The sequence below is a fragment of the Anolis carolinensis genome, chromosome 1, assembly GCF_035594765.1.
Source record: "Anolis carolinensis isolate JA03-04 chromosome 1, rAnoCar3.1.pri, whole genome shotgun sequence".
NCBI lineage: Eukaryota > Metazoa > Chordata > Lepidosauria > Squamata > Dactyloidae > Anolis > Anolis carolinensis.
The window spans coordinates 235630734-235657112 of NC_085841.1; the positions used below are offsets into that span (position 1 = coordinate 235630734).

General features: G+C 41.5%; 1 protein-coding gene across 1 annotated transcript in view; it reads right to left on the reverse strand.

Moving 5' to 3' along the window:
- Positions 1–26379, reverse strand: part of dtx4 (deltex E3 ubiquitin ligase 4) — a 47341-nt gene that overhangs the window by 11656 nt on the left and 9306 nt on the right. Inside the window, exons 2-4 of the mRNA XM_003215084.4 lie at positions 8017–8776; positions 3501–3562; positions 2530–2691 (exon numbers count right to left, since the gene is read on the reverse strand). Coding sequence (XP_003215132.2) covers positions 2530–2691; positions 3501–3562; positions 8017–8776 — 984 coding nt within the window. The remainder of the gene's footprint in view (positions 1–2529; positions 2692–3500; positions 3563–8016; positions 8777–26379) is intronic.

The window sequence follows — 26379 nt, forward strand, 5'->3', positions numbered from 1 at the left end:
TCATAGATAGTGGAATCCATGGCTATAGAGGGTTGATCGTATATTTCCCTGAGCTCTTCAGATGAACAAAAAGGTATCAATATTTTAACAAACACATAAATAAAGCAAATAGTTATCACACTATGCTGTAATAAAAATATCCCTTTTGCTGTTCTAAACTAGCCACTTGAGAACAGAATAACTTTATTGTTATTGTACATTGTTATTGTACATTGTACAACGAAATTAAATGCTTTCCTCAGCACACACCACAAAACAATACACCCATTCCTCCACATTCCCACCACCGCTGCACACACCCCAATGCCACATCAATGCAAAACCATGGAATTAAACATAGTCACAGCTCTAGGATAAAAGTTGTCTCCTAGTTTGTTTGTCCTCGCCTTTGTCACCCTGTATCATCTGCCAGATGGTAATAATTCAAATAAAGAATATGCTGGGTGAGATGGATCCTAAGGTTGCAGGACATATACAGTTCTTCCAGAGAGGGGAGAGGGCAACCAATGATTGTGCAGAAGTGATTTCTCCTCCTGAGAAAACTCAGGAGGAGATGTTTTTGGGAAGACATTTTTCTGGAATGCCAGCCTCTGATCAGGAACGTTGTTTTTTTAAAAAAATTAATCCAGGGATGAGCACCCTAGTACTCTTTAGAGGTTTTGAACTATTCCCATAATCACCAAATACTGTACATGTTGGCTGACATTTATTGGAATTGTAATTAAAACCATTTTGAGGTCATCGGGCTGCCTACTCCACCCCTACACCCTGGTGTGTGGGACTCTCTGAAAAATATGAGTTCTCATGACAGAGCGCTTTGCCAGTTATTATTCCATGGCCTACACATTCCACTCTTTTGGGCTGGGGGTTGTTTGTAGCAGTTTCTTGGATCTACATGAGGGGTTTTTTTTAAAAAAATCTTTGGCTGTGGTCCTATAGTTCAATGAGCATTTTTTTCCCTCTCTGAATTGTCTTTTTATACAGTTATAGTGCAGAAGTGTCATTTCACTGATATACCACAACTAAAACAGAAATGTAGACTAAGATTGGATCACATTGTTCTGTTATGTCTCAGAAGTGAAAACCCATTTAAAGAGGGGAATAAAACACTGTAACTAGTGCCAGAAATTGTCTGAAAATAGTCTTAGGACAAGAGAGAGAGTGTTTGGATATTCAAAAACAAACAAACCACGGATAACAGCAGCAACATATATCACAACCACCTAACACATTCTATCTCGTCTTTGGAAGAGCCCCCAAAACATCTTGAGTATATCTGTCCTTGAAAGCATTATAATGTAGTGGAAGGGAAGAATGCCGGATAAGAAGTTATGCACTCTCTGGGTAACAGTCTATGCATCTGGCAAGATTATAGATGCACAAAACAGAATCTCCTAGATAGCGTGACTATTGACAGGGAGAATTAGAGAGCTGTACTGCAAAAAAAAAAAAAAAGGCCCCAAATAAAGAGACGCCAGTAAAACTGCTTAGGCTTCTAGTATCTCCTACTACCACGCCCAACGGATACATGGATTATTATCTGTCAAACAGATGTGAAGACTTTTAGGGAATTACGAAAGGCAAACAAATCAGACAGATAGTACAGTATGCTGACCATGGTCAAGTTGCGAAATTATGAGGGGGTGGAGGATGTGTGTTAGTCAACCAACAGCAGGGAACATGTGTTAGGTAATGCAACAGATGGGAATCATCCAGGAGACAGTTTTGGAAGAACACTGTTTGGATATCTGCCATTGTCTCTGGATATCAACGGATGCAGCCGCATACTGCTTTGGACAGAAAAGTGTGAGTGGGGAGGAAACAATGCAAAATCAGGCTTTTTCAAATGATAGCTGGACAAGATGTACAGCAATCCATGAAACAAATCAAAGAGATGGGCAAAAGAAAAATCTGTATACTACTGAGTGCAAACACAGGAATGTCCCGTGTGATCCACAGAGCTAAAAGCTGTTGCAGGGTTCTGAGTGGGCAAGTTTTGGTTACCACAAACCATGGTACGGCATGATTTCTGTACTGAGTTATTTTCTGTAACACGCCTGCTTTATGCTATGAAAATTGCTATATGAAGGGCTGATAATTTTCAGATACAGTAGAGTCTCGCTTATCCAAGCCTCGCTTATTCAAGCCTCTGGATTATCCAAGTCATTTTTGTAGTCAATGTTTTCAATAGATCGTGATATTTTGGTGCTAAATTCGTAAATACAGTAATTACAATATAACATTACTGTGTATTAAACTACTTTTTCTGTCAAATTTGTTGTCTAACATGATGTTTTGGTGCTTAATTTGTAAAATCATAACCTAATTTGATGTTTAATAGGCTTTTCCTTAATCACTCCTTATTATCCAAGATATTTGCTTATCCAAGCTTCTGCCGGCCCGTTTAGCTTGGATAAGTGAGACTCTACTGTATTGTAGAAGTTCTGTCATGGCCCTTTCAGTGCCTTCAAGATGTACATTACTATAACTTTTGGAGAGACAAGCAGAGGGAATATTTCTTGGTCTCACCTTTCTTGGTCTGCTTCTTGGTGGTCTTGCGGCAAGTATTGGAGATCCCAGGGATAGGTTTGATTTCACTCTTGCTGACAGGAGGGGGGTGCAGAACCAGCTTTGGAGGCCGAGTGAGGCAAACAGGCAGCCCTGCAGCACTCATGAGGATCCCTGTGATTCCTGAGTGGAAAAATGGGATGGGTTATTTGAGAGACCAGCTCCTTCTTACATTTCCCCTAACCCAACCATCTCAAATACTGCATATCTATAACGGACAGTCTTCCCTCTCCATCTATGCTCCCTGTATTAGAATTATTAGTAACACTAAATCCATTCATCCTCCAGTTGACTTTGTCTGTAGGACTTCACAACCTTTCCACTTGTTTCACTATGTTTCAACTATAGGATTTTTCTCTTTCAGTCACTTCCAATTCTTGTAATGGCACAAAGTAAAAGGCAAGGCAGAAAAGAAAGCTAAGACATGCTTCCTTGACCAGGATGGCTATAGTTGTGTCGGACTACAAGAGCTATGCTTCCTAAGGGATAACGGACATTGCACCACAACACATATGGAGGGCACCAAGTTGAGGAGATTGACCTAACCATCTGTCAATCCTTTCGTCCCCTGCCCTCAAAAAACCTTCTATAAAGTCAGCTTTAAAAATGTGTATTTTTATAACATGGATGGCTTGAACTATAGTAAGGACATAAGCCTTTCCCCAAGTTGCTAACCTCATCCAGATGTACAGAACCACAATAACCACTATACTCCCAAGCCTGTCAGATGCCTATTTATACCCATTTCTCCATAGCTATTCCACATCCCAAATGATTTGCAAGACTTTTCTTTCCCACATCACTGTGATATGGTTCTGCAAAATATGTCAGGGATGATTACAGGCCATCTATGTGTCTCTTATTTAGCCCAGGCAACTGTCACGAGCAGCTGAGGACTTTTTTTTGTCACACATTGATTTTGCTCCTGTTACCTGCCAGTGCTGGATTGACGGGGCTTGAGCCATTGAGGTTTTTCACAGGAACTGTAGGGACCCTGTGAGGAAAGAATGCAGCAGTACTGTAAGAGGCCATGGAATAATTCAACCTCAACACAAAACACAGCACCTGTCAAGGAACAAGCAAACATTACACCCAGAATTCAGAGTGGAGGTGAGGCACTGTGGGAGTTGGAAGATGGTGCATTACCTCTCCTGCAGATACTACATTCAGTAGGTGGACAAATTCCCTTCAGGTTTTTTGATCCCCAGAGTAGTTTCTGTTAGGACCCTGACAGCATTAAAAAGCAGTACGTTCCTGCTAAACTAGCCTGGCAGGTTACCAGTTAGCCTTGGGCTGGTAAGAGCTTGAGGCATAAAGACACTCCCTGGCAGAACAAGACATAGTTGGGAGAGGCATATTAAATATCTGGGAAAAGGGTGTGTGGCAGAAACGGGAGGACAGGTTTAGAGGAAGGGCAAATTTGTGGTTATGACAGACATATGACTCCCTGAAGGGGAGTGTGTGCATACATGTATTTATGTGTGAAAAGAGAATCAGATGTATACTGAGAGAGTTCTTCCGATCACCATTTTCTGCTTGTCTGCATGACAGAAAAAATTATGCACACGAGGGACCATGCCAAGGGTGGTGAAGAATGACAAAGCAAACATTCCTGATTTTTCCCAAGAGCATTACTCCTTTCTAAACTTCTATCCTAATACCAAAGTCTGAGTTAGCTAACCCCTCTTTTCCAAGATGAGATGTGTGCCTACAGTCTCAACTGGGACTTTCTCTCAACCAGCCATAACCAACCTCCAAGCCCAATCTAAGGACCATTTCATACATTAATAAACGCAAGCAGCTAAGAATCTGGGTGAACCATGGCTTGTACAAATAGTATGCTAATGAACACAGCTTCAACATGCTCACTTGCAGCAGATGTGGCTAAAAAGTCATGCAATGTTGCTATCTGTTTCTTTAGAGTAATGGAAGGATACCCAATAAGGACACTTGTGTATAAAATAAAGAAATTTCGACTAATTGTATCTAGATAGGCAACTGATACCTAAACAATTTTGAAAGGAATTGTAAAAACTGGGGTTTTGTTCTTGCTTCTGGAGAAAAAACAGAACAAGAAAAGAATATAAAGCTGCCAGTGAAGGGAAAGGAAAACATCTTATACAGTGCTTCAACCTGGGATAGCTTAAAGACCAATTCCTCCCATATGAAGCTGCCTAAAATTTAAGATCATCAATGGAAGCCCAATTCCACATCTCACCATCCTGTGAAGCTAGGCTGGAAGATTTATGTGAAAGGGCTTTCTCTGTAACATCATCACTGGCGATCACTCGTGGCCGAGTATGATTGCCTTCCAAGTGTAGTGTCCTGGCGGTGGGTCCATAAGTGAATACAGACCTATTCCTGATCCGCATATTCTTCCACAGTGAGGACATATGTTTCCAGGTGGAAGGGAGTCCAGACTGTGATATTGTCTCCCAAAGGAGGTTAGGCTGGTTCTATTCTTCTGAGTTTGCAACAAGCAGTGCAGAGAGAGCTATTTCGTATGGGCTTTAGCTCTTAAAATGCTGGGTGTCTGCTCTGTCTATTTTCTAAAATGTCTGCATTTAGAATGTTTTAAATGTGGATTGTTTTTAATTGGTGTTTATGTAATGTTTTGAAATGTGTTTTTGTCAACTGTGCATCACCTCAGGGGCTCTGGAGGGTCTAGAGGCAATACATAAATACCTTGGATAAATAATAAATGAACAGGGTAGCATGGTATGAAAAAACAGCAATCCCACAATCCTCTTTGAATGTGCCTGTGTCTGACAGTTTTACATACTCCCATTTCATTGCTGCGATGCTGGGAGAGTCCTTTAAAAGCAGGACTTTGCCCACCTGTCTTAGAATTCCTTCTATTTAAGTTTAAGAAGCAATCCTTGCAAACTGGATAATCCTATGCCAGTTGCTGTTAGCCACACAAGGTCAGGAGACATCAATGCATGTTTCTGGGTTCTCATGAGCCCAATTTAACGTAAACACACTGGCTTCAAATTCAAGAAACTGCCATTTATTGACTGCAAAAAATGCCATTTAAAAACAAACAATCCTCATGATCTCCCGAGACAAAAAAAGGAAGTACGGAGGCATCTGGGAATAAGGGGATCGATGGAAATATGCATGAGATGGCCGAGGCCTGAATTAGAGCCAGAGCGGGGAACCTTTCCAACTGGACAATAGTTGCCTTAGAGACAGACCAGGGGCTAACAGGAGACAGAGAATCCTCGAATCTAAAGAGCGAGGCATTTCCCCACCCTCCTCCCCGCTGGCGAGCCCTCTCCTCACTGCGCCTTTCTCCCGATCTTTAGAAACCACGGTTGTATCTCCAAGTTATTCACAGGGCCTTTTGTTCCTGGAAATATCGCCTTGGCCCCTTCCTCCCTTGCTCCCATCGATGGGAACGTCTTTGGGAAGAAGGGTCATGGGCAGCGAGGGGGAGAGCGACGGCAACAGAAGGCTGATGGCAAAGGCAGACAAAAGGGAAGAAGCACGCTAATTAGATGGCCAAGAAAGAGTGTTTTGGTGGGGTGGGGGAGGCCGAGGGCTGGGGTGCCTTCCAGATCATCAGCCTGAAAAGATTTCTATAGGCCCTTTGACAGGAATCCTCCCCAGATCTAAAGGGGAGAGAAAAAGAATGTTTCACTTCCTCATTAAAATTCAAAAGGGGTTTACAAGCCTCCCCTATTTTATGGTTAAAGAGGTCTGTGGTATTTGCAGAAAGGCGGGAGGGCAGGGTTTGAGAGAGGCTGGTGTGGGATGTCTGCACAGACAATCTTAGCTCTTCATTAGCAATTTCCTATCACATATGCAATTTTGATTGCATACATTAAGCAGCAGCAGAGAGCCCCAGGCACCCATCCTAGAATCTCCTGGAATCTCAGTCGGGCCTCTCTAGTAAAACCTATGGAAATCAGCTTCTTCTCTACATCAAAAACAGATAAAATACAGAACACTTTAAAAATTCACCCCCCACTTGCTATCTAAGTAAAATATTTCAAGTTAGTTTGTTCATCTACTGACAAACCCTTCACAAATCCTGAGAAGAGCTGAACCTTAGCTTGCCATTAAAATAGTAAACGTTTCAAATTTGAGTCAAGATAGTATGTCTCATCACTGTCTACAATGATCCAATAATAAGAGAATGGTGCCCAAAAGACATCTCTGAAGACCAAATCAGACCGAGTTATATCTTCCAAAGGAAAGTTTAGAAGAGCTCCTTTCTGTATAACGAACCCCAAATGTACCATTATGAAATAACATCCATCAGATGAAGTGTGTGGATTCGTTGTAACTAATGAGCATAGCCATTACTACTCTGAACTGGGAAGTCTATCTAGACTGTAAAATTATAGCAGTTTCATGGCATTTTAACTGTTCTGGATCAATTATAGTAGAGTCTCACTTATCCAACCTTCACTTATTCAAGATTCTGTATTATCCAATGCAGTCTACCTTTTAGTAGTCAATGTTTTTGTAGTCAATGTTTTCAATACATTATGATGTTTTGGTGCTAAATTCATAAATACAGTAATTACTACATAACACTATCGTGTAATGAACTGCTTTTTCTGTCAATTTGTTATAAAACACAATGTTTTGTTGATTAATTTGTAAAATCATAACATAATTTGATGTTTAATAGGCTTTTACTTAATCCCTCCTTATTATCCAACATTTTCACTTATCCAATGTTCTGCCGGCCCATTTATGTTGGATAAGTGAGACTATACTGTACAGTATATGAAAGCCTATACTTTGTCATTTGGTGAGGTGTACAGATGTCTTTTTGTTAATGAGCTGGACTTCACACACAAAGACTCCAGCATTAGAGCTTTCCAACAGACAATAATCTGAGCTCCCCATCAAGTCAAAAAACCCAGGATTTTGAAGGACTATGTCATGGAAGTTGGAGTTCTAACAAACTGTGCAGGGTAGATACACTTGAGGTTTTCCAGCTCTAGACAATATCAATGGGCAACAGAAAAGCCAATATGATATAGTGATTAGAGCACTAGTGAGCAAAATCAAATGGATAGGGAAATACGCCAGTTCACACAAGCTCCATTTTTAAGGGGCTCTGTACGCTCAATTTCTAATTTGGTTGGGTTTGAAATCTGCCATCCTCAACCCCAAGACTATTTCAGGCCACTGTCAAAACTAGAGTGCCTAAAACAGTTCTCACTCAAGTGACCTAATATGCCTCCATGGGCTTCATGTAGTCTGCAATCCACATTTTGTCCACGCTTGAGTTAGGGTGTTAAGACTAGGATCTGGGAAATCTAGATCTTAGTCTCTTCTGAACTGTGAAATTAACTGTGTGACTTTCAACCAATCATTCTCAACCAGATCTGATTCACTGGGCAGTTGTAAAGCTCAGTAGAGATTTGGACTATTCCACCTAAAGGGGAAATGGGATAGGCACATAGCAAATTATTAAGCAAATATTACCCTGAGGCAATCAGGACACGGGACTGTGCAATTGCCAGGCGTTGTAGGTTGGTACGGTTCAGTGTATTAAGGCTGGCACGGGTCACCTTTCCATTGGCACCAGGAGGGCTGGCAGGAGAGTTCGCTGTGGTAAGGGCTGGTGTGCTGGCTGCTTGCCTCCGGCTCACTTGGGACGCCAGGGTTTTCAAGGAGCTACGCATGGTGGCCGTTCCATCTTGTGGCTTGAGAACTGAGGCTGGAGTTGGGAGTCTGCTGCTTCCAGAAAGGGAGACGGCTTTCCGTGGCGGTGGCTGTGGCTGCTGTGTCTGCAACTGCTGCTGGCTCGCTGCCGCTCCAAGCCCTCCATTGCTCCCAACAGATACTGCTGCTTTGATACTCATGACAAGGAGGCACTGTGGGCAGGTGCAGGCAGGCGCAGGGGGTGTGCTGGCCACACCAGGGCTTGCTGGCCATGACTGGGATTTGGGCAAGGTGCCAGTGACCAGTGGGTAGACCATGTCAAGTCGGCGGCGCACCCGGCGCTTGCGTTGGGTCTGTCGGTTGATCTGCCCCATGTTGCTAAAATCAATGATGTAACAGAAGCCAATGGAGGTGAGATCAATCCAGGGATGCTGTTTCTCATAGGCATGCTGGATGGTGATGCCCACCTCCATGTCGTAGGGGGTCCAGGTGCCATTGTCATTCTCCCACTCCCATACCACACCCTTTCCTGGAGCTGAGGAGGGATCGTAATAGCTGCGTCGCACCGGGCGAATAGTGCCTGCAAAAAGAGTAATGAGAAGAAAATAATGAGTGTCATAAAAGAAAAGAAGCCAGATGATTACAACCCTTGGCTGCCAAAGTATTGCTGAGGATGCACGGTAAATGCTACTTGAGGTTGAGTGAAAAAACGAGAGCCAGTGTAGTACAGAAGCTAAGAATACAAACCTCAATGCCCCTGGCTTGAACCTGTCTTCACTCACAAACTCACTAGGTACCTTTAAGCAAACTCTGGGGTTTTTTCAGCTTCAGCAACTCATCTACAAAGGGATAATATTATTGGTCTACCTACCTTACAGGAATATGGCAAGGATAGCTAAGCTAACATATACAAGACACTGTGAACACAAATAATGAGATGAAAGAGAAACCAAATAGATTATGAAGCCAGATCCTACATGAAGAACATTTTTGCTTACAAAGGCTATGACTGAAAAATTACTTTTTAAATCCAACTGCAGTACCAGGGAACAAGATACTGACTGGGAGTTGACTAGCAGTCATCAATTCTAACCAAAAGAGGAAAGCTAACTTAAAGGCTTAGTTTTCACCAAGTATTGTTTGGTCTAAATCAGTGGTTCCCAACCTTTGAGCCTCCAGGTGTTTTGGACTTCAGCTCCCACAGTTCCCAACAGCTGCTAAGCTGGCTGGGATTTTTGGGAGTTGAAGTCCAAAACACCTGGAGGCCCAAAGGTTGGGAACATTGGTTTAAATATACTACACCTAAGACAAAGATTGGCAACATTTGACACCTGGGAGTTTTTGCAAAGCATGCTATAACTCTGTCTGAATTTTGGTGCTGCATTGGCCAAAATCACCTATGCCCCACCCCACCCACACAGTGGACTAGAGCAGTGGTTCTCAACCTGGGGTCCCCAGATGTTTTTGGCCAACAGCTACCAGAAATCCCAGCCAGTTTACCAGCTATTTGAATTTCTGGGAGTTGAAGGCCAAAAACATCTGGGAACCCGAGGTTGAGAACCACTGGACTAGATAATATTGTTTAACTTTTACCCCAGAAAAAACAGATGTGCCCTGGAGATGAAGATGAGGCCATAATGACACTATTAAAAATTTTGCATTTTTTTTATTCCCCTTATACCAAAAGTGTATCAAAGGCATATTGACCATTATTATTGTGTACTGAGCACTCTGTGACATACAGTTAAAGTAATGCTTTCTATTAAAAGGCAGCCATTATTTTTGCTTTGGCAGTGTAGCAATTCCTGACTAGTGCTGCAGAGATTTCAAGAAGCACACAGCCTCCTTTTTCATGTTTTAGTTTTAAAACAAGTCTCCCACATCCTTATTGTCACAGAATGAGAGGAGGAACCTTTATACTTTCTCCTAAAGATTACATTATATCAAAGAATGTCAACACTTCAAATGCATAATCTGCATTGTGCTCCTCTTTTTCTGTCTCTATCACTTTACATATACATTTTCACAATTCAGTGCTAGGTGTTGCTGAAATAATAACTGGACAATGCTGAAAAAGAAAATATTCATTCCTATGAAAGAAACAAACCCACTTCTATAGATGTAGAAACAAGCGACTCAAGAAACATATCGTATTCATTTGCTTCAGTTTGACAACAGCCATTTTATTGTTAACATTAACAAATTATCATATCATCCTTAGCTTCTACAAGTGGTGTTTAGATAACTAAGGAAGGACTCCAACCGTTTCCTCTGACAAAAGACACTTGCAGCATTCCTGATAAAGGAATCACACCCAATGACAAATATTTACACAACCAGCAGGAGTTAACAGCCGCCATACTGTTGTTCTTCCACTGCTGCTATTAACCCTTGGACTTCCACAGTTATCGCCAAGAGTGCTTACCTAGCGAGCTTACAAAAAAAGCACACATTCCTTCTGGTATTTAGCTACATAGATGGGGTTTTTGTTTCTCTGTTTTGTTTTTAAAATATTTACCTTGTTCTTCCTTTCTACTCTGAAAGATGTGCAGGAAATGAGGGATTTTCACAATAAATTAATTATAGTAAATATTAGCAATAAAATCCTAAGATCATGATAAATAATATGTGGCTCCTGTCAGAGAATTACAAAGGCGTGTGATGTTCGAACACACAAAAACATACTACGCTACCACACAAACAACATAACCAGAGTCTTCTGACACACTGCCCTATTTCATCCATAAAACTTGCTAATGAGATTTCAGGACTATTTCATCTATGCCCATACGAGTTAATGGGCTTACAGATAATCTGATTAGTTACATTCTGAAGTACTGAATCCATGACTCTCGTGTGTGAGGATTGGGTGCTTCCTAAGGAGGCGGAAGAAGATGCTGGGGAAAATACAAGGTTTTCTCCCCGACATCTCCAACAGCTCCACTTTAATCCATATGTGACACAGAGCAGAACTACATAGTACAAGTAAAACAGAGTTCCTACCACCACCGTGGCCTCATAATGCTACAACTGAGAAGAAATGACCAACAGGATTAGAAGGATTTACCCGTCCGCTCCCCACCACATCCTTGCTGCACAGGACCCCAAAGTACGTTTTGAAGACACAAAATTCAGCTGAAATGAAGGTGGTTTGTGTCTACTTCTCAGTACATGGAAGGAACAATTACGAATCCTGTATAACAGTGGTTCCCAACCTTTGGACCTCTAGGTGCTTTGAACTTCAGCTGGTAAGCTGGCTGGGATTTCTGGGAGTTGAAGTCCAAAACACCTGGAGGCCCCAAAGGTTGGGAACTACTGCTGTGTATGCTGCCTGGAATAGCCATTAAATAAATTCCTTTACAGCTGGATCTGAAACTACAAATAAGGGCTACTCTGGTGTGTACAGCTGAAGGGAAAAATGGCTGGTGATGAACGATCTAAGCACCTTTTCCAATATCTATGTAAGTCTAATACAGATTTGGGAAAACATGGACCATCAAGCAGGTGGAGTGTAACATGCTATCTCCTTGTCCCAGCTACTGTGAAGCCCCGAGAGAGGTTGCACTGTTGCTGCTACTTTCCAATGGGGAGAGGAGGAAGGTAGTTCAAAGAAGGTTCCAAGGGGAAAGGTGAGTGAGTATACTTCAGGAGGGAAAGTATTCTCATTTCCCTCCTACTTGGAGTTAAGATCAGTTCCATCTTTCTCCTCTGAGTTGTTGCTATCATCCATCCTTACTAAGGAAGCAGGTGACTTCTCAGCGGTTTTTGGATACGATACAAAAGGCAAAAGTAGGCATGGGCAAACTTCGGCCCTCCAAGTGTTTTGGACTTCAACTCCCACAAATCCTAACAGCCAGTAAGAATTGGAGTTGGAGTCCAAAATATCTGGATGGCTGAAATTTGCCGATGCCAGGGGTAGAGAGAAGTCCCCTGCTCCCTGTCCAAAAAGAGACACAGGCATGTCACCAACAGAATGTCAGCCATGTTTCATGGTATAATATATATTACATATATCATGAATATATCAGCTAGGCTAGGGAGCAAAAGATAAACAAGCTCCACCTATGATAACAAATGGCTATGGAGACCATGCAACAGTCCCCTATTTTATTAGCTGCTTCTTCAATGCTATTGCTACATAACTAAGAAGTGTAAACTGAGGATAAATAATCAGGAGAAGGAACGTATAGAAAAGAAATGCTAGTAATCTTCAACTATGTGGCTGTATTTTACACCAAACTGTATACCCGTCAAGTCTATCTACGTAGAGATTGGCTCTCAAACCCTTTATAGGATCCAATTCAATGGACTGATTTTAACCCTCAAAGCTTTTAACAGCTTCTGATCGGGATTTGTTCACTCAAATATAGCTGCCCACACCTGAAGATCTTCTTCAGAGGCCCTACACAGGTACCCCTGTCAAGAGACATGAGGCATGTGGCCTCGGGCATGGGACTCCTTATTGGTGACATTTCCACTATAGAATAGATTAGCTGGATGGAGGCCATCATTAATAAGTAAGCAAAATTTAAGGCCTTTCAATGTTAAATATATGTTTTATTATGTTTAATTAGCTGAATGATTAGCACATGTTGGTCCCTGATTTCCAATGCAGAATCGAACATTTTTCATTTCCCCACAGGAAGCAACTATGTAGCCAATAGCTCCCAAGGTATCACATGCTTTGACCACCTACATGAGCAGATATCAGTCTGATTCTTGCTGACAAGAATAGTGATCGTCATCTAAAGTCCTGATTGTCAAGTGCAGCCTTTCCCAAATTAGCACTTTTCCAAGGCACTGCACTACGGCACCCCATATCATACTATCCACCTGGATATGGATTATTTGAGTTACAATCTGACACATCTGGAGAGTATTAGCTTTGGAAAAGGTTCTCCACAATAAGGGCAGAAGAAAGGAGAAACAATTCCTTCATTAGTCATTTTGGACCTTATTTAACTCCAAATTCTAAACAATGCCATAGAAAAAGCATGATCCATCAGTGAAACTAATTAGGAGAAAGGGTTAAAGATCACGGCAAGTCAACCATCAAATGCAATTATTGTGACTGAACCCTTTGTTACAACAACGCTTCTTTTGCCTCCAGTTCACTGGGTTTCAAAATTTCTGGGAACTGCTGAAGAAAGCCAAGCAGAAAGCAGCATAAGAAAGAAGGAATCCAGATGGCCCCACATCCATACAGCACAGTATCAAAGGGCTTTTATCTTACAGCAAATATCTCTGATTTATTTAATAAGATATAATAGAAAAATAATCCCACTTAAATCCCATTAAAATGCTTTGAAGGTAAAAAAGATGCCTGCAAAATTGAGGAAAGAGGCAGGCACTGTGTGCACTCATAACTACAACCTTTTCCTCCCAGCTTCACTTCACAAGGTAATTCTACGCTCAATGCTGTACCCTCCCCTCCTTCTCCCACACATCAAATGCCTTAAATTTCCAGTCATCTCCCAAGGCCAAACAAGGTGTGATGAGAGCTGTCAGGTTTATTCTTCACATGTATGCCAGATTTAAAGGGAGCAGATGATGTGGATCTAATTCTTACACTGGAAAGTCTCTCTGAGTGAAGAAGCACCGAGCCTCCCTTGCTCCTTCACTTCGACTTCAAATAACCCAGGTGCTTTTCTCCAAGGTGGGTTTCAATCTTATAAATGTGGTGAACCTGGAAAAAAGGACTGAAGAGGTATGGGCTACAGAGGAAGGTTTCCTCTGAACAACATGCTCTATGTCAGGGGTCCTCAAACTTTTAAAGCAGAGGGCCGGTCCACAATCCTTTAGACTGCTGAGGGGCCGAATTATCATTTGAAAAAAATACGAACAAATTCCTATGCACACTGCATATGTCTAATTTGTAGTGCAAAACAACAACAATGAAAGAACAATGTAATATTTAAAAATGAAAACAATTTTAACCAACATAAACCTATCAGGATTTCAATGGAAATTGTGGGCCTGCTACTGGCCAATGAGATAGTCAAGTTAATTAGGATTGTTGTTGTTGTGTGCCTTATGTCATTTCAGACTTTGGGCGAGCCTAAGTCTAAAATTAATTAATTAATTATTTACTACATTTATTTACTATATTTATATTCCACCCTTCTTATCCTGAAGGGGACTCAGAGCAGCTATATGTACGTACATAATATTATATTATTAGCATAGCGCAATATTAGCATTATATATTGCTATACTGAACTATACCACTATACTGTAATATTATATGTAATATATAACATATAATTAATATTATTATATGGTATTATTAGTATTATATTGTATAACATTATAATATTTTTTATCAATATTATATGTATATACAATATATTTCAAACCTAGCAGTTTGAAAACATGCAAATGTGAGTAGATCAATAGGTACCGCTCCGGCGGGAAGGTAACAGCGCTCCATGCAGTCATGCCGGCCACATGACCTTGGAGGTGTCTACGGACAACGCTGGCTCTTCGGCTTAGAAATGGAGATGAGCACCAACCCCCAGAGTCGGTCACGACTGGACTTAACATCAGGGGAAAACCCATACCTTTACCTACAATATATTATATTATTGAAACTGATATAAACATATTATATTATATTATAAAACTGAGGGTGGGGGCCAGGTAAAGGACCTTGGAGGGCCGCATCCGGCCCCCGGGCCTTAGTTTGGGGACCCCTGCTCTATGTGATACAAGAAACAGGTCTTGCCTCACTTATGCCCTTCAATGTAAACAAGACAGAGATGGAAATAAAGGTGCATGACTTCTCTAGTCTGGCCAGTTCTCCATATGCTCACCCACCACTCCTTTGAAGGTAAGTTGTTGAGTAAATCAGGGTAGGCAACCTGTTGCCCTTCAAATGTTTGGGACTTCCAGCTCTTGTAAGCTCTAGCCAGCCAGTGGGAGATGTTGACAAGCTGGAATGTGTCCAGAGGAGGGTGACTAAAATGATCAAGGGTCTGGAGAACAAGCCCTATGAGGAGTGGCTTAAAGAGCTGGGCATGTTTAGCCTGCAGAAGAGAAGGCTGAGAGGAGACATGATGGCCATGTATAAATATGTGAGGGGAAGTCACAGGGAGGAGGGAGCAGGCTTGTTTCCTGCTGCCCTGGAGACTAGACACAGAACGGCTTCAAACTACAGGAAAGGAGATTCCATCTGAACATTAGGAAGAACTACCTAAACATGAGAGCTGTTCAGCAGTGGAACTCTCCGCCCCAGAGTGTGGTGGAGGCTCCTTCTTTGGAGGCTTTTAAGCAGAATCTGAATGGCCATCTGTGGGGGTGCCTTGAGTGCGATTTTCCTGCTTCTTGGCTGGGGGTTGGACTGGATGGCCCATGAGGTCTCTTCCAACTCTATAATTCTATACAAAATACTTTGGGAGACATCTGATTTACTCAATAATTTCCTCCATTCTGATTCTCACTCCAAATATGGATCAAACATGCAGATGTGCTAGTGTCCATTATCTGTTAACTGTGTTTTAGCAAAAGACAGTTCAATCTACCTTCATAATCCCCAGAACCCAACAATCCCCTTCACCGCATTTTTTCTATGTTTAGGACATATCTATACTGAGGAGGTATGTTACTGGGCTAATTCAGCATTGATGAAGTAAATGAGCTAAAATGTGATCAAGCAGCACCAGAAGAAGAAGAAAGGCAAGCAATTCACGTACAGGGGAAAATTCAAAGATTCCTTCTATTATACTGACTGACAAAACTAAAATGCAGCCTGACAAGAGCGCAACCCTGGAGGCAATTCAAGAATCTTGACATCTAATTTCTGGTTTGGATAACTTGTGAGTGGTAACTAAAATTGCTGTGTACTTTGAGGATACAAATGAATGGACAGCAGGGCAATTAGCTTTGATACAACACACATGTAACTGACAAGCACCGATAGAAAACCAGCATTGAGATTATGTGAAGAATGCAAACTATGAGTCTCTCAGTTGAGGGATTTGTGTTTAATTCTGTTGTCTTTGTTTATAACTCCAGTTCCATGAAAGTAAATTATTTTGATCGGGGATTTCCTTCTTGAAAAAGGAAGTATTAAAAGCAGTGTATGACCCTATTTACTGAAGCATGTTTCCCCAGAAAATATGTCAAGGCCATTCTTGCTTTATGGATGGCTGGTGAGAAACTAAGAAATGGAAAGTTGGCAATTTCCCCAGAAATAAAGTAGTTCAGAAGAGGACAGGAGGTAAAAACTGATTTATACTCACTGCACCCTATATTTACCAACACTCTGCCCGGAACAGGGAACTGAGGAATATAAATTAGTATTAGGGTAACGTCTCTGCTGCAAAAATACTTAACGTCTGTATAGATTTCACTTTTAAAGCTGAAGGAAGGTAATAAAAACATACTTGTCCAACCTGAGCATCTCAGCATCCCAAACTGGCATTTTTAAATTAAGGATTTTCCCCTCCTTGGTTGTCAAAGAACTATTAATTTTTCACTACAGAACAGAAAAGAAAAATCAAAAATTGAACAACCCATTGAAGATGAAGTTGAGTTCCTCGGCTGCTAAGATTTCCCCAGCCACAGTTACAAATATGTGGCTATATCCAATAGAGACATGCATGTGTGTATACACAGAAACAGAGTGCCTTTCTCCAAGGCAGAAAAGTGCCCCAGTTATACAGAAGTCACGTTTGAGCAGCAGAATGCAAACAAGGTTCGATTCAGGAGAGTAACTAACAAACATCTCTGCTCAGAGTTTTTCTAACAAGTTCACAAGCCCATTTAAAAACATGAATTTTACAGTGCTGCGGGGGAATGGATGTTTTTCACACTAGTGAATAGATCACATTAAAGGAGATCATCAGGAGGAAAAAAGTCCACATGAGCTGAGCAATTTATAAATCTGGCTTTCTCTGCACAAATAGGAGAGAAAGTTTTTTTGCTTCCTTTTTTTGAGATTTCCCAACAATTAGAAAACGGACATGTGTCCTAACACTGCAAATCTAAATGTATTCTAGTGTCACTAGAATTTTCCTTGAAATCGGCATGTGTGCAGAAAAGACTATGCCTACAAAAATTACGCTGAAAAATTTATGCAATCTAGATTCAGAAAGCCATCTTTTATAACTTTGGATACATCTACACTGTAGAATTAGTGCAGTTTGACATTACTTTAACTACCATGGCTCAATGCTATGGAATCCTGGGAGTTGTGGTTTCACCTACTCTGCCAAAGAGTGCTGGTAGCTCATCAACCTACAACTCAGGTGATTCTACAGCATTGAGCCATGGCAGCCAAAGTAGTGTCAGACTGCATTAATTCTACAGTGTAGATGCACCCTTTGTCAATGATAACATATTTCCTGTGTTAATATGCACACACATATCAAAGTAAGGTATTGGAGCGGGTGGTTGCCTCTCAGCTCCAGGGATTCTTGGATGATACTGATTTTCTGGACCAATCACAGTCTGGTTTCAGACCTGGGCACAGTACTGAGATGGTTTTGGTCGCCTTGGTGGATGACCTCCGCAGGGAACTGGACAGGGGGAGTGTGATCCTGCTGGTTCTCTTGGACATCTCATCGGCTTTCGATACCATCGACCATGGTATCCTTCTGGGACGTCTCTCTGGATTGGGCCTTGGGGGCACACCTCGAGAAGTCGGATCTGGCCATGGTGGTCCATGCCTTAGTTACCTCCAGACTGGATTATTGCAATGCACTCTACGTGGGGCTGCCCTTGAAGACGGCCCGGAAATTGCAAATAGTCCAGCGTTCAGCAGCCAGGCTTCTAACTGGAGAAAATTACAGGGCGCGTTCAACGCCACTGTTCAAGGAGCTGCATTGGCTGCTGTTTATTTTCCGAGCCCAATTCAAGGTACAGGTGATCACCTACAAAGCCCTGAACGGTTTGGGACCTACCTACCTTCGTGACCGCATTTCCCCCATGAACCTGCACGGTCTCTACGCTTGTTGGGGGAGGCCCTCCTCTCGATCCCACCACCTTTGCAATCGCGGTTGGTGGGGACGAGGGAGAGGGCCTTCTCCATCGTGGCCCCCCAGCTCTGGAACTCTCTCCCCAGGGAGATCAGGCAGGCCCCTACCCTCCTCACCTTTCGGAAGAGCCTGAAAACTTGGCTCTTCCAACAGGCCTTTGGTGACTGATCTCCATAGTAAAGGATTGACCTGTTGCTTATCTAATTTATTATATCCTATTCCTTTAGCAGACCATAGTGTATGCCTTCGCCAGCACTTTAACGGGACAATAGTTCTGGGATCTACCTCATCCTGATTGAATCTGACACTAATTGTACTTTTTTGGCCCAGTTCTTTTTTTTTTAGAGCCGACCCAGGATTTTATCAGAGTATATTTATTGTATCTTGACCTATGACTTGTTTTATTGTTGATTGATTGTTTTATTGTTATGTTTTTATATTGTTTGTGACCTGGGCTTGGCCCCATGTAAGCCGCCCCGAGTCCCTTCGGGGAAATGGAGTGGGGTATAAAAATAAAATTATTATTATTATTATTATTATTATTATTATTATTATTATTGATTTGGATTGCAATTAATGGTTTTGGGATATTGAAATAATGATTTCCGAATTTCTAGCAAGATAGGAGATAAAAAATGAAGTTAACTGAACAATGAAAAGATTGCTCCTTAATGTCTGGAACTGGGATCAGAAAGGACTCTTTTAAAACTAACCAATCTATATTTTAGCATGAGCTTTCCTGAATATCAATCTACTTCCTCAGATGTAATGACAGAGTGATACTAGTGCAGGCATGGGCAAACTTCAGCCCTCCAGGTGTCTTGGACTTCAGCTCCCACAATTCCTAACAGCCTACTGGGAGTTGAAGTCCAAAACACCTGGAGGGCCAAAGTTTGCCCATGCCTGTACTAATGCCTCAGATTGTTAATTGTGTTTCAGTGGTTCTCGACCTGAGGGTCCCCAGATGGTTTGGCCTTCAACTGCCTGAAATCCTAACAGCTGGTAAACTGGCTGGGATTTCTGGGAGTTATAGGCCAAAACAGCTGGGGACCCACAGGTTGAGAACCACGAGTTTGTACTGTTGTGGGAGTGGGACAGAACGTAATAGGAACAGCTCCTGCTCTAAATCTTCAAAGGGGTATGTGATAATTGCAAATTCATCTAATTCTTCCTGTCTCTTTAATTAATCTTGCTTTGATTAATATCAGAGGTTAGATCTACTTGACAAAAAAAGGAATAGAATAGGGACAATACACTTTGCAAAACTACTAGAATAAAAGTAAAATTCAGAAGAAAACAACGTTGTCCACGCAGCACTCAGAAATAAATGATGTACCACAACCTTTCCAGAGTCTGCAATCCCAAACAAATAAGAGTCGGTGGCCCCAAATGGAATCAAGGAGGATTTTCTTTATTTTAAAAAAAGTAAATTCTAGAGTCGGGTTTTCCAAACTGTGTATTGTGACATGTTAGTGTGTCGGCTGCAGTGTAGGTGTGTTGTGAGCACATAACAAGAAACTGCTGAGTCCATATAAAATAAGCAATAAATCATATATTTAAAAATTTTAATGAATGGTTTTCAGGCGTTATGTTGCGTCCCCATACATTTTGTTAATACAATTTATGTATATACCCAAATCTCTTATAAGGGGTTGGTTTAACCTTTGGTTTCTATTAAAACCACATTACTGCCTCACAAAATGATGCATGTCTAAAACGGTGTCTCACCAACATGAAATGTTTGGGGAGTTCCGTGCTAAAGATTATGTGTGAAGTATGAAGTAGCAGAAGGCTGTTAACTGGAACTAGGAACAGGTGCTTGATGCAGATGGCTGAAATAGGAGGATTAGCAAGTGATCTAACAATAAAAGGAAAGGATAAACCTGGATCATCTAATCCAATGATTGTAGTTTTACATGGAATGTTTTGTGATTTAGTAGCAAACATACTGTGACAAGTGCAGCAGAAAAGAAAGAAGAGGTGGTGTTGGAATTGGATTCCATTATACAATAAAACGTTTGAAGAATTTACCGATTGACAAAGACTATCCGTTTTTTATGGCTAACACCTAGGTATTTGTTCCTCAGTTCTGATTTCTCACATGCTTTGACTCATTTGTCTGGGGCAAAAGTAAAATCCTGCCATCAAGGGAAGACCACACACACGAAAACAAGGTATTTCAGAGAGAAAAGGAGATTTTCAGAGGAAATTATATGGGGAGGTAGCCTCTTTAGAAGCAATCAGGCATCACAATGGGGAGGCCTGTTACAGGCTAAACCACAGTACCACAAGGAAACTCTATAATTTATTGTAATCCATCATGAGAAGGTGACGGAACCTCTGTGCATATGTTTATAAGGAGAGGGGAATATTGGAATTCCAGCATCTGGCCCCATCCAGCTCTATCTATTAACCTTGTGGGAAAATCCTCCCGCCACCTCGCACTCCCTGGGTCATTCCGAGACAGTCCATCAGCCTCCCATTCAAGAAGGGAAGAAAGGGGACAATAGCTATTCAAGACCCTGCCAGGGTCACAACCCCTCTACCATCGGGATTTCTTAATGACCCCAAACAACAACATTCATGGCAACTAGGGAGGGAGAGGTGGAGTGACGTGCAGAACAATTGCTCATTCAACAAGGCAGCTTGGGGCGGGAGGGGCCTGCAGCCCACCCTCCTCCAGAGCCCTGAGAGCTTTCTCTGTTCTTTGCCAAGGAGGCAGAAGGGCTCTCCCTGCCAAAATGGGGCCGTGTTCTGACAGATCTGAACTCCCGCACTCATCCTTAGCCTAGGTTCACATGCATAGCTGTGCCATTCTTATGGGGCCTGTAATGTACTTTCATTATCCCTTATCTGTTCTCAACGAGAAAAACTAAAGGGGAAACAGAATTAGCACTGGGGGCCACTGTGGTAGAAAATGCTTGACCAGGATTCAGGACAGCCAAGCTCCAATTCCAAATGAGCCATGAGACTAAGGATGCATCTACACTATAGAACAAATATAGCTTGATACTGTTACAGTAGAGTCTCACTTATCCAACTTAAACGGGCTGGCAGAATGTTGGATAAGCGAATATGTTGGATAATAAGGAGGGATTAAGGAAAAGCCTATTAAACATCAAATTAGGTTATGATTTTACAAATTAAGCACCAAAACATCATGTTATGCAACAAATTTGACAGAAAAAGTAGTTCAATATGAAATAATGCTATGTAGTAATTACTGTATTTACAAATTTAGCACCAAAATATCACGATTTATTGAAAACATCGACTACAAAAATGTGTTGGATAATCCAGAACGTTGGATAAGCGAGTGTTGGATAAGTGAGACTCTACTGTATTTATTTATTTATTTGTGATATTTATATCTTGCCTTTCTCTACCCTGAGGGGGACTCAAGATGGCTTACAAATGGCACCTGTGCAGTGCCTTGGGCATAAAACACAGACATGAATAAAATTATTAAAATTAAAACAGACATAAAAACATAATTAAAATACATTCCAATATGAAATACGCCATCCAAAGACAAGGTCTAAAGCCATTCCATAATCCATTGCACGATTTCCAGATAAAATTATTTCACTGTACTATTTATCAAAGTCCTGCTCTCACAACTACTCTCTTGCCAAAGGCTAGGAGGGAGGGGGCTGATCTGATATCGCTAGAGAGGGAGTTCCACTGCCGGGGGTCCACCACTGAGAAGGCCCTGTCTCTTGTCCCCACCAGTCGCACTTGTGAAGGAGGTAGGATCGAGAGAAGGTAGCAGAATGGCAGCCAGAGGATCTGACGTAACGGGGGGGGGGGGGATTGTATGCTCTGTGTACGCCGCTCCAGTGAGCAACCTGGCTGCTGTCCGTTGGACCAACTGAAGTTTCTGAGCAGTCTTCAAAGGCAACCCAGAGTGTAACCAGAGTGTGGACCACTGTGGTCAAGTCAGACTTCCCAAGGTACGGGCCCAGCTGACACACAAGTTTGAGTTGTGCAAAAGTTTCCCTGGCCACCGCTGAAACCTGGGGTTCCAGGCTCAACAATGAGTCCAGGATCACTCCCAAACTGCTAACCTGCATCTTCAAGGGGAGTGTAACCTCATCCAACACAGGCTGTAACCCTATGCCCTGTTCGGCCTTACACCTGACCACGAGGATTTCTGTCTTGTATGGATTCAATTTCAATTTGTTTGCTCCTGTTAGGATTTTCTGTGTTAGGGAAAACTACCCAAAAATACAGCAGAGCATCCAAAATACAAAAAGCAGGCTACTTATGGCTGAGCATTCAACTCAGAGTAAGCAGAGTGTGAAGTGCCATGTAGCTGTAAAGAATTTAGAGTTTAGGAGGCAAAGATCCAGAGTTCAATCTTTAAGATTACAAAAGGTTTATTTGTAAAAAATAATAACGACATTTCTTAATAGTAAAAAACTGGGTACTAGTTACTCTAACTCCATCTCTCCTGACACACAAGTAGGGAGAGGTCTCAATCCACACAGCACACGTGAAAATGTAAAAGTAGAAGTCAAAAGCCTGCAGTAGAAACATATTCATTCTACACAACCAATCAGAATGAGAGTAGAAATAGAGAGAGAAGAAATTAGATACATTCCAACTATCATAGAGGAAATACTCTAAGCTAACTAGATTGTTCTCATTCAGGACTAGAGATTTGGGCAGTGTGGGGTTGAATTCCAACAGATACCACTTTCACTGCCCCTGCGCAAAGCTATGGATCATAGGATTTGTAGTTTTACTAGGTCTTAAATTTCACTTTCAAATAATGCTGACACTTTACTAAACTACAACTTCTAGGATTAACTGCCATGGCATTTAAATGATGTCAAACTACATTCCTTCCACAATGTGGATTCTCCCTTACTGAATGATATTGGCTCAGTCTCTCTCTTATCCTAACCTGCCTCACAGGGTACTGTAAGGTTAAAGTGGGAAAAAGGAAAGGGTCTTGCCTTCAAAGGAGGAAAGTCTTCATATACATTACTTTGCAGAATTATTCACACACACTTTGAATTTTCCACATTTGTATTGTGTCCGAACCCTGGAACTGGAATGGATTTAATGCGCACCATTACCTCTAAATATACAGTACTTTGTATTTACTTAAATTTTGTGTCACAATAAAGTATGTACAGAAAATACTCATGTGTGGATTATTTTGTGTAAATTAAGAAATAACAATGCCAGCTGCATCCTTTTCAATTCTAAGTTGAAATGGATATAAAGGCTGAACAGGACAAAATGCGCAAAACTTACACAAGGTACTGTAATTGTAATTATAAGTAAGTGCAGTTTTCCTTGGATGAGTATTTCACTCTGTTGAGAAAAAAGTTGTTAATATGTCTTGTGATCCATATGGGGTATGATCTGTAGCAACAAAGAACCAATTAGATATTATAGGACAGAAAACACATTACAGAGAAAACATATTACAGGCTAATGTCTGTATACTGTACCCTGCCTGCTGTGTTCTTCACAACATAGGGAAGAAAAACACTTTCTTTTCACTCTCTGTCTTTGCTGTAACAACACATAACGAACACCACCAGATCCTGGAGGCTTATGCACACCATAAAATAGAGTAGTTTCATCTTCTAGTGTGGGGCAGAAATTCTTATCTATGTTAATGATTAAGGCAAGACTAAGGAAACTGTATTGATTCTGCAATAATAATTTACAACAATGCTTCTCAATCTGTGGGTCCCCAGGTGTTTTGGCCTTCAACTCCCAGAAATCCTAACAGCTGGTAAACTGGCAGGGATTTCTGGGACTTGTAGGCCAAAACACCTGGGGACCCACAGGTTGAGAACCACTGATTAAGAATGTGCTTTCACAAATTGGTATCCTCTCATAAGCTCTAAGAATGACAGCCTGCCATCAGTAATTATAGGAGTTATAATTCAAACTATGTTGGGGCAGGTTTAGTGAGAGTATCAGAATCTGCTGTCAAAGAAAGGAAAACAAATGGAGTAAAGGGACCTAACCACAAACGTCCCAGCAGACTTGGACCGGATAGGCCAGATTTCTCCCAAGAACAGCTAGAGATCATTTGTATGTGATGATGAACCTACAGACATGCTTGTAACCTAAACCACTGTTGCTGATGGGCAGACCCTCCACATGAAGTGGAATAAGGAAACAGAGGATGGTGTTATACATCATCAGCTGTGCAGGTATATATTCATAAAAAGATGGTTTCTTTCAATTTCCACATGTTGCCAAGTAACATGTCAACCAACCTTTTATGTCAGTAGTTCTCAATCTGTGGGTACCCAGGTGTTTGGCCTACAACTCTAAGAAATCCCGGCCAGTTTACCAGCTGTTGGAATTTCTAGGAGTTGAAAGCCAAAACATCTGGGGACCCACAGGTTGAGAACTACTGCTTTATGGGGAAAAGCAACGCCAAATCCTTGTAAAATTATCAAAAGTATACCACAAAGCACATAAAATACACCACATTCTTTATATGTCTCATTCACAAGGAACATTGTGCCCACCTAGTGCATCCGTTGTGCCAGATCTCCACAAAGGGGAATAAGTATTATTTCAGCTGGTAACAGGAAAGGTTTACAATACATTGTAAGACCGTTTGAATATTTAATGTGCATATAAGAAGTAGTAAGGGCAAACCACTAGATGAAACTCAGAACTGTAATTGGCAGAAACTCCTTACTCCTTTTTCTGTTTCCCCCAACAAACTGAATGGCTCTTCTAACTCTAGAGACCTTCCAGCCTTGAAGAAAACTTGGTGGAGGCATTCTTCCTCATCCATTCTTTCTCCAAGAGCAAAGCAAACATTAATCTCAGCCTGTCCCTGAGCTGACAAAGGGTTGTAGACAGATCGGCAGCTTGCCCGCCCTACTTTCTTTCTTGACCTACTGGTTCTAGTGCTGAGCTGGGACAAGGCGAGACTCCAAAACAAGTGAGACTTTGCCTCTGCAACTTCAGCCAGGAGGTGGAAGGACAGGCCGATGCACTGCTGTTACTGCCATGACAACCTCTCAAGAAGCCAGTATGGGAAAGGTCCTTTTATTCAGAGTGAAGGAATTGTGTATGCAGGAGCCCCAGCCATTGCCACAGACAAGGAGTTGGTCTGCATGCTAATTATTCACTCCCATGGAATAAAAAACCTTTTGCTGAGTGCAGACTTCTTCGTGGTAGGAATCTGGCAATAATCACTACGTGACACAGTGAGTCCCACACCCACCACTATACCATGGGACCGAGCTTTCAAAATACTATTGTATTTCCTCATAGCTATTATCTACATGTCTGCAACTGTACAGATATTTATAATTAAACTCTCGACTAAGAGTAATATCATTGTGACTCCAAGAAAAACAATGGCTACTCCTTGACTTTTGTCTTCAGCTATTTAGCCTCAACTGCCAAAAGGGGCAGGAGATAAACAAACCAGAAATGGGGGAAACAAGCCACAGTTCATTTGGTCATCTGATGTGCTTATCCAACAAGCCATAATAGCAGCAGCAGATGGTAACCCCAAGTCAGCTGGGAATTGATATACTCTGGGGTTTAGTTCCCCCTTTAAGGGAACTATCCACAAAGCAGTTCAGCACCCTGAATAGCCCCTTTAAAGTTTAAATTCACTGTCAGTGACATGAGAGTCACCCGCTACCATTGCTTCACAGTGACAGCAAAAGCTCAAGTATATGCATGCTAATATCAAAAGAGCGAATACAGAAAAATTGTTCTCATGGTACACACCCATCTCCTGAGGAAAGTCACAAGACTTTCCTCTCATAATAGTGTAACTTAGACTGGTCCAATTAATATGATTACCAGTAGACACAGCATAAACAAAACAAAATATTCACAGAATGAACAATCAGTTAAAAGAATTCTCTACATTTGGATTTCAGGGTGATTACAAGTATCAACTGCATTTTTTAACACTAGGATTACTGCATGCTATAGACAATTAACATAACTATCTTTGTAGTGCTCAGGTTGGAACATCTGTTTAATTAATACAGCTGTTTAACACAGAATTTGCACATTACGGTACGTTTGTGTGGGGCTCCATCTTCTATGTTGACTATTTAATGTAATTCGAAGCTAGCTTCAAACTGCAGTGGCCAGACAACAAACTCCCACAAAAACACGCAAAAGGAAATCTTTAGTGTGTATCATGCTCTGTGGTTTATGTAATCACCTCAAACCAGTTCAAGGATTTCCC